At 42.3% G+C, this 9726-nt stretch overlaps 1 protein-coding gene across 1 annotated transcript; it reads left to right on the top strand.

The window, feature by feature from the left end:
• LOC109213031 (BTB/POZ domain-containing protein At4g08455) lies at positions 559 to 3749 on the top strand. The gene is made up of 2 exons (XM_019376781.1): positions 559 to 1072; positions 3114 to 3749. The coding sequence occupies exons 1-2, from the start codon at positions 668 to 670 to the stop codon at positions 3579 to 3581; spliced, it is 873 nt and encodes a 290-aa protein (XP_019232326.1). The 5' UTR covers positions 559 to 667; the 3' UTR covers positions 3582 to 3749.

Genomic DNA, 9726 nt, shown 5'->3' with positions numbered 1-9726 from the left:
TATTTATCACACATTGAGAATTAATTACATATTAATCTGAAAAAATATTTATTTATCTATATAATTATATTTATACTATCAAATATAACACAGGTAATTACACTGTAATTATATCATGTCAAATAAACAAAACAAATCATTGTGATCACATTATTATATAATTACACAATAAAGTAATTACACAACAAAGTAATTATACAGGGCTTTCCAAACAGACCCTAACAACTTGTTTGGATGTTTGTCACCTATTGTATTGTATTGTTACTTTAAATACAATGTTTATTTTGATTTTTACTTAAATTTTATTGTATCGTATCATTAAATCCGTCGTTACGTAATGACAAAAAGTGTCACTTTATGTAACGACCGATTTAGTATGATTGTGTCATTACCTTATTTTTTTCTCTCATCTTGCCTTTCTATATTATTATATAATTCAATTTTATTCTTCATCATATCTTTTTATATAATCTAACTTTTTATTGTAATATTACAAATTTATTTTTCCTATTGTCGGTCCATAACATATATCCAAACAAGCTGTAAATATTACTCCACTTTTGTCTGTCACATGCTCACAGCAAACTTTTAAAAAGGTGGTTTAGCAGCTGGGAGAAAAGAGCGAGAGAAAAAAAAGAATATTCCTAAAAGGAAAAGAAACAAAAAGATGAGAAGGCATCACCGGCGGCGATCATCGACGCCGTCAGTGGACTTCGGAGAAGACGAGGAAGACGACGAGGAAGAAGAAACATCATCGGAAGCACGAATGAAGTGCGTGTCATGTAAAGAAGATTACAGCTCACGTGACGCGGGCACGTGCAGGGAGTGTTACGAGGAAGCAAGCGAGACAGAGGAAGAGCTGAAGCGTGAGATCGAAGACCTTAAATCCAAAGTCAACTTCCTCCGTTTCTGGGCACCACCTGACCCTCTCCACCACCTCCACCACCAACGGTCTTCTTCCACTAATACCGTACCCTTCTTCTCCGACGTCGTTTTGGTCGCTTCTCATGATGATGAAAATGGCAAGTCTACCCCTCACCCTGTACCTGTTCCTGCAAATCGCGCTGTTCTGGTCAGTACCCATTTGAATATTCCATGTATTTTTATAGGTTTTGCATTTGATGGAACAAATTTTGTTATCAAGATTAATTCTTTTCATACTTGATGTATTTCTAATGGGCGTGCGGTTGATTGAACAAATTGTGTTATCAATAAAGAGATAGGATGCCGGTAGATTGATGGTCAGTGCAAAAGTAGTCTAACGGTAGATATAGAGGACTGATATAGTCGACCCGAATTAATTTTGGGGTTGAGGTGGAGTTGGTTGTTATATATGGAGATTAATGGATGAGGAATTGTAATACAAGTATCTCTTTCATTAGGAAATATCAGATGGAATCATATAGGAGGTCTTGGTAGGCAGGGGCGGATGTAGGGTTCAACTTATTCTCTAGATAAGTACAAATAATTGATCTCGAACCTAGTAAATCAAATAACTTCGGGTAAAATCTTGATCTCAAAGTCATAACTTCAAATCCTGGATCTGCCTCCGTTGGTAGGTTGATGACCAGTGCAAAACTAATCTAACTATGAACATGAGAAATGATTAGATGGAATCATCAGTTTCAAGCACTTTCTGAAAGAAAAGGGAAGTGTCCGCACCGCTACAGTGTATTTTACAACTGTTGCAACTAGAATAGCACTCTTATTGTAGATCAAGTGCTTTTGAAAGAAAATAAGTTGCTGGGAGTTTTAAGTTAGACCTTTTCGCTGTATTTATTGGAGTATGAATAGTGGGCTTGGTCGCCGCTATTATTAGTGGATGGGAGGATAAAGTTGTTTGGAGTTGTTTTCTGTTAGGCATTTTTGTTTGAACATGCTCAAAATCTGCAACAACGCTAATGCATTGGCTGTATGAGTTGAGCGAATAAGTCTGAAGTAATTGATATGATGACTTATTGTTTTACTGCTAAAAGGCCAGAATGTTAGAAAAGCTGCAGTTGATGGACTAAGTTTCTGTGCTGTCCTGCAGAGTTGTCAAGGTGAAAGCATAGAAAAGCACCACGAATTGCTGGGGTATTAAGCGCAAACTAGAAATAGAAGCATGGGCTTTACTGAATGATGGCACTAGTGCAATGAAAAATATCAAAAAATATTATTCACGATATTTTGTTAACAATTAATGTCACTTTGCAAGTATGCTGCTATCCTCTTAAGACATAGTATAAGGAAGATGAGAAGCATGCCTTAGTGCCTTGGTATCTGCACTAAAAGCTACCTAAGCGAGGCAAAGCTTCCAACCTAAGCTTCACCGTGCTTTAAAGCTTAGGCACACTTAAAGAAAGCCTTCAACGACATGCTCGCCTGCTAGGCCGCCTAGAAATTTTCAAACTGATATTCTTCTGGAAAATTTAATAGCTGATCTACAATGTAAGTCATGTCATACATTGTCATCTAGAGTCCTGCTGGTAATTTTTGTCATTTTAATAATAGTTCATTAGTTCTAGTAGCATAGCAGCATTGATTGCTGTAGCATATTGAAGAATGTTATATTAAACTGATTCCTAAGAAAGAGGGAAAGTAAATGCTTGTTGCTTGAACTTGTATAAAAGAAGAACACCTGATGTTTTACAGCATCTGGTGTAATTTTTTCCAGTCTATATCTTATACTTAATATCTAAAAGATATGCCACATTAGACAATTTGCAAATTGCCAAAAGCTTATTCACATGTTAGGGACTCATTTTGCCTGATCATGTTGCTACTCTCCGCCCCTGGAGTCTTCATCTTCCGCTGAATCATCATGACAGAGCTCCTGAAAGTTTGTGAACAGTAGCATATCAAAGCTTACATTTAATAATCGGTATTTCATGATCATGTTTTTATGGTTCGCCAAGACACTAAAACTAAGTTTCCCCTATCGTTGTTTCTTTCATTCTTTTCTGCTTAGATATGCTCTGAGCATCTGAAAAACATACCGAATTTAGTCTCCTCTTTCTTTATATCTGTTTTATATGATTTCCTTACTGTTTTAACTATTATTTTTCACTGAAATAGTTTTTTTTAAATAGTTTTTGCACCTAACTTTTTCAAAATTTGGATATTCCACGCAGGCCAGTCGTTCCCCCGTATTCAGAGCAATGCTTGAAAATGAGATGGAAGAAAGCCTTAGCGGCACAATTAAAATTAGTGACGTGTCATATGATGCACTTCGTGCCTTTGTGACCTATTTATACACTGCCGATGCTTGCCTAGATGAGCTTATGGCTTGTGACCTTCTCGTTCTGGCAGAAAAATACCAAGTGAAGCATCTGAAGACGTATTGTGAGAAGTTTCTGATTTCCAAATTAAACTGGGAGAACTCTCTTCCTAACTATGCCTTTGCTCACCAGCACAATGCAAAGAACTTGCTTGATGCAGCCCTGTCATTGATCATGGAAAATATGGACAAGCTGAGCAAGCGAGAAGAATACAAAGAACTTGTGGAGAAAGATCCCAGGCTTGTCGTAGAAATCTATGAAGCTTACCTTTCCAAACAGGTGAACACTGCTGTGCATAAAGATCCAGCTGCTAAAGCATAGTCCATGTTCATATTAACTTCAGTAGTTCCACGAGGATTCTCTAATTTTAGTGGTTAAGATTATAGTACCCTGAATGGTGAACGTAATGCAACTGTTTGATTTGAATTTCATTAATCCATGGATGTATTTTGTTACTGAAGAATTTACCTTTTAACTTTTAGTTGCTGATGTTTATCTTGTAAGGCTATTACGCGAGTGGTTTTACTGGAGAGGGTAATCAATATAGAACTAGAGACATGTATTTACCTCGAAAAATTTGAGTAACAATTAAAGATGATTTGTGGTTTTAAAGATATGTGATTCATTCTAATACTAGTAAATATACAAGTTATATTAGGTTAAAGTAAGAAGAATTGATGAACCAAACCAGTGTTGTTAGAGCGACGGGGACCTCGAGCTCGATTATCTCGGGGCCTCGAGGTGAGTTAAGAACAAATATAATATGAGCGATAAAGTGAAAACAATAAAGCTGAAGAACAATTGTGGAGCACGGTAAACGAGAAAAGCAGAGTAGAATATTCTATTGCGAGATGTCCTTTACAAAGATTGTGGTCCCCTTTATATAGAAGGAGAAAACCCTAATATGGTACATTCCCAATTATGGTAAGAAATTCTATTGGTACAGCTGTATAACAACCTAGTACGGACTCGTACTATTTCGCACAAATCTTATCCTATAATTTACGCCCTGATCCATGTGTCCTTGAGAACTTCCCGCTCTTTCTTGAGTATCATCGAAATTATACTGCCCCCGAGGTAGATCATGACGGTTCTCCGATTTGCTCCCTCAAGGTATGCATTTTTCAGTCAGATCTGGTCTTTACTTCGTGCCGCCCGAGCTTGAGCCCAGGGTATCGTTAAGTTCTTGAAATCGGGCTCTCCGATTTCGGCCGTATACAGATAGTCCCCGCGTTTCTTAGAATGGAAAGATAAGAAACGATCTGATTCTCGCCCCTTCGATGTCCCAATCATGATGTCAGTCTAGTGAGGTTAGCGGTTTGTGTGACTGAAAGGTCATGCAAAAGTTACGCCTACACAGTTTTCGAAAAGCCTTTAATGAAAGACGGCTATTGGTCGTCTGTTTAGCTTCTCCAACACGCTTAGACATCCACTATAAATACTTCAATCCTTCATTCTTCAAACTTTTACTTTTACCGTATTATCAAATCTTCTTTGCACTTGTTCCTTCCTTGTGCCCATTTCTTAACTAGCTCCTTCTCCTTCTTCTAAATTTTCACAACAAAAATGGCAAAAACTTCTAAGATAGTTCCACAAAAAGAGAAAGCCTCTTCGTCTTCACGCCCGTCGAAGAGCAAAATGGTGGTACCTCCTAGCACTGAGGAATGTACCCTCGGGCTTTGTGATACGTCTTCCGATTTCAAGGTCGACAAGCCTGCTTCGATCCCAGGACGATGTGAACCCATGTCTCGGTATATTAGCTTAATAACCGAACTCGAACAAGTGAAAGCAGATTGCCGTTGGGGAGATGAAGTGCACGTGGAGATCCCTTCACCTGATGAAGATATTACTACTCACAAAGCGGGGTACCTAAGCGTATACACATACCCATTTACCTTAGGTCCTGTAGATCCTTCTTTGCCCTTTCCAGACCCAGTGATCCTCTTTTTCTGTTGACAATTTCAAGTGACACTTGGCCAAATTTATTCTTCCTTCTAGCGGATTGTTCACCTAATTAGGTACTTTTCGAGCAAAGTCGAGGGGATGTCTTTTACCCTCGATCATCTGGTCAGACTATACAGCCCTCGTCTCTATCGAGGTGGTCTGATAAAATTGCAATGTCGATCTCCAATGTCTTTCTTCGCTAGCATTGATGAGGATAAAGACCGAGGGTGGATGAGCCGCTTCGTTCAAGTCAGGACCTCCGACCTAATTCCCACTGAAAAGATGCCGTTCCCCAAGGAATGGAATACGAAGCGTAAGTACAGACCTATCGAGCATGTTTCGTTACTTAGACATTTTCCCTTTCCTTTGAACTAACTCCCTTTTGATGATGCAGCCGTTGATTGGTATCCAGGTGCGGTTGCGGACCTCCCGGGCTGGGTTCGGCAACTAGCTTCCGTTTCCACATATGCCGAGCGCGTCTGGTGCGATTTGGCCAAAGGCCTATGGGAGGCCAAAAACCACGCTGAGTCCTTATTATTTGCATATAAATCCCATAGTGAAATACTCATCAGCAATACACTTAACTTTATGCTTGTACAGGCCTTGGAGATGTTGTTTCGATGAGGCCGCCCCCACCTGGCGAGGGAGAGACCCAGAAGCCTGCCAAGGACAAAAGAAGAAGGAAAAGGTCGTCGGCGGAGTCCACGAAGCCTAAAAGGGCCAAGCTTCGAAAACCTAGGGCCGATACGGTGGCCTTGACTCCAGAAGCTGTTGCACGTCTTCGTGCTGAGGACAAAGAGAGAGATGAGGCTGAGGGCGAAGATGTTCGCCCGTTAATAACTCGGAGAGGAGGAGGCGCCGATCTTTCAAAGGCTGCTGAGCCGGAGGCCATCAAAGCGGTTCAACCTCAAGCTGAGGAAGTTCCCCGGGGGAGCTCGAGCAAGGTTCTCGAATCAACTAGTGGCAAGAAAGCGCCCCGTCCTGAAGGGCACTTGTTCGATGAGCTCAGAGAACCCAGCCCTGGGGTTCTTCGAAGGCGGGAGAAGGCCCCGATTGAGCCGCTCGGGGTGATTGACGTAGACGACTCTCCACCAGGCCCATCGTTTTCTGAGGGGCTAATACGGGATGCCCAAGATATGAAGACTCCTGATATGGGAACATCCCACGGGGAGAATAACATTTTCGGCGAATGCCTTGCCAGGATCGAGGAGGGTCTCGACCTAGATGCCTCGTTCATCCTCGAAGAGGCCGAAAAGCTTCGAAAGCAGGTAAACTTTGACTAGATAGCTACATTTAGAGTTAGGTTTCTGCTTTTCTGACCTCCTTCCTTTGTGTTTAGTCTGCGATGCTCTTCGATCGAGCTTTTTCCAAGTCTCGAGCTGAGCTTGCCCGATGTGAAGATGAGCTCAGGAAGCTTATGTCAGTGATGAACGGACTCAAGGCTCTCTATGCCGAAATAGAGGGTGAACTTAATGATCTTTGAGCAAGTTCGGCAAAAGCTTCCCAAGAGCGGGCCGAACTCGTGGAAAAGGTAATATAGCCTTTGTGGGCGCATTTTGTACTTGTTTGTTTTGGCGTCTAATGTTCCACCTTTGCAGTTCCAAGAGAAGGCCGACCTGGCAGAGCGACTTCGGGAGGAGCTTAAGACTAAAGAGGCCGTAACCCTCGGGTGGAAGCAAAGTATGGATCGCTTGGCCTCCGAAAAACACAACCTTCGGGAACAGCTGGCTTCGGCCGAGAGCCAGCTTCGGAGTGCAAAAGAGGAGGGTCATAAATTTTTGAAGCTTCATGCTAAGACGGCCGCTGAGTTGTCTAAGGTTAAGTCCGAAGCCGATGCGTTCGTGTCTTCATATCGAACCGATGTTGCAGTTGCCAATGCTCGGGTTAGGGAGATATCTACTACAGCTGAGCTTAAGTTATCCTGCACCGTCAATCATGCTCGGCTGGAATCTTGAAAGCAAACTCTCGAGGAAGTGCATGCCAAAGGCTTTGACCTTTCTGCAGAAATTGAGAAGGTGAATGCTTTGGAAAAAGAGGCAGCTGCATTGCTTTCTACTGATGAAGATTCTGTTAGCGGCTCCGAGAGTGGGGAGGACGAAGATGATGTTCCCGAGGAAAAATAGGCCCTCGAAGATCAGGCTGCCGAAAGTCAAACCAATGAAGATGTAGTTCCGGTGGATGCTGCCTCCGATCGAGCGACCCCGGACAAAGGAATCTTTATCTCGACCTTAGTTTGTGACGAATTTCGTTTTCCTTCATTTGTAGAAAATTTGCTTGTACAACCTAAATTATCAGCCTAAGTGTTGGTTCGAACTTAGAACGCAATGAACCCTTAGGTTCTTAACTGACTAACATGATGCCTCTTGAGGTTTTAGGTAATTCTCGAGCTTAGATCGAGCTTGTAGTGACGCAACCCTCGGGCCTGAGTTGAATGATAACTTGGCCCCTATTTTCTTGACCTCCATCCGTTTCGGCCCCGCGTTTCTTAGCGTAAGAAACGATTGGGACCTCGATTTTCCTGAGCCTTTTAGGATGATGTCATACACGCGACGTGGGCGCTTGAAATGACCGGAAATGTCATGTCAATGCTCTTCCCCAGGACATCAAATGCGTATCAGTGTTGGTCGGCCACTTGCGCCGCCAAAATCGTCACCGCCTTTCACCGCCTATCTATAAATACAAGGCTATCCGATTTGAACAAAGATTGTGTTCATTCATCATTTTTCTCTAGTTCTTTCCCCTCTCTATTTTTTCATCTAACCATCTGCTTCCATGATTCTAAACCTGCAAACTCCTGGTCACATGGCAGCAACTTTAGCAGTTACGCCAAGGCTTTTCTTTTCGAAGCTTCGATTCGAAGCAACGAAAAAGGGGCGCAAAACCCTTCCCGTATCAGGAGATATGCGATCTTTTCCCTGTCGCTTATCTCTCTTATCTTCAATCCTGGTGTGACACTTCATTCCTTCTGCTTTCCATGGAGTGAGGTGGTACTATCATCTACTAACTTTTGCATCCCACACCGGTATAACGTCTCAAGGAGTGGCTTTCGAATAGTTGTGCTGACAAGACCCACACTTGCCAAGTTTTTCACCAGACCACAATTTTCTCCGCTTGTTAAAAGCTTTTGCTTCTTGATAGGCTATAGCCTTTTCTTCATCTATTGTTGTCTCGGAGGAGGTTCCCGAAGGTGCCGCTCTCGAGGATGTGGCCCTAAAAGCAGATTAGGTTCTTGGCTTTGTTTTTGCTTCCTTGTTCCTATGTAAGGACCCTTCGTGGGCATTGTAAATATATTTTGTAACTATCTTTTGGAAATACAAAAGGGATTTTATTTTTGTCTCATCTTTGGCTTGTGTTGAATCTTGTTCATATTTGTTGAAAATTCGATCTCATAATTTAAATGACCGGTTCGAGTTCTGGTTTGGGTCATGACGGCCTTTGGGTTTCTAACCGACCAATGTAATATTCCTTGAGGCCTTCGTTAGCCCTTGAGCTAAGCTTAAATTGATGTGAGTAGGAATTCCGGGGTCCGAGTTGAGCGAGAGCAAGGTCTCGAGTCTGACACTAAGTTGTCCTTTAGACTCCGTGGATAGTCCCCGAGTGAGAATTTTCTCGAGCTCGAGTAGCCCTTGGGCTTGGTGGTCGAGTGAGTACTTGCTCGAACTCGAAATAAAGTTAGCCCTTAGGCTTCGTGGATAGTCCCCGAGTGAGAATTTTCTCGAACTCGGGTAGCCCTTGGGCTTAGTGGTCGAGTGAGTACTTGCTCGAACTCGAAATAAAGTTGGCCCTTAGGCTCTTTTATATTGGCCCTTAGGCTCTTATACATCGGCCCTTAGGCTCTTTAAGTTGGGGCGATTCGGCCTCCAAAATGGCTATAATTTTTCCCTCTTTTCGGCTAAAAGACTTAGTGAAAATTCTGTATGCTTTGGCATGTGTTTTTTGTACCCGTTTGGGTTTTTCGAAGTTTCGATTGATTGGAACCTCGTTTGTAATTTGATATGCAACGTTAATCGAATACCTCTTGAGGTTTTTCCGAAGGCTGATGTTATCGAAGCCTTCACATCATTCGAGGGCTGATTATATCGAAGCCCCTTATAATTTGCTTTTGCCGAGGGTAGCCTGATTTAGCCGATTTTTTTCGAAGTATATGAAGGCCTTTTAGTTTTATGGCGGAAGTCGGACGTCTCTGAGCCGCATTATTTCGGTCGTAGCCTTTTCATATGACCGTAGTCTTTTATATGGCTATAGCCTTTAGTCCCCGAGTGTGATGGCCTTGGCCTTAATATCGAGGGGATGCCTTTTTGAGGTCTTGTGAGCTCGAGTGTGCCTCTTTGAGGTCTTATAAGTTCGAGTGTGCCTCTTTGAGGTCTTATAAGTTCGAGTATGCCTCTTTGAGTTCTTGTAAGTTCGAGTGTTCGATGACTCGATGTGTCGATTGTCGATGACAGTCCCCGAGTATTCGGGTGCATTTGGGGTTTTGGCCCTTGAGCCGTTAAATGCAAAAATAGTAGACTTCTTTGAGGCA

The sequence above is a fragment of the Nicotiana attenuata genome, chromosome 2 (genome assembly GCF_001879085.1).
Source record: "Nicotiana attenuata strain UT chromosome 2, NIATTr2, whole genome shotgun sequence".
Taxonomy (NCBI): domain Eukaryota; kingdom Viridiplantae; phylum Streptophyta; class Magnoliopsida; order Solanales; family Solanaceae; genus Nicotiana; species Nicotiana attenuata.
The sequence above is the reverse complement of the archived record's forward strand: the minus strand, read 5'-3'. Positions and strand labels throughout refer to the sequence as shown.

Coding starts and splice junctions, on each gene's coding strand:
- LOC109213031 (XM_019376781.1), top strand. CDS start 668: ATGAGAAGGCATCACCGGCGGCGATCATCGACGCCGTCAGTGGACTTC. Junction 1,073..3,113: donor CTGCAAATCGCGCTGTTCTG/GTCAGTACCCAT, acceptor TATTCCACGCAG/GCCAGTCGTTCCCCCGTATT.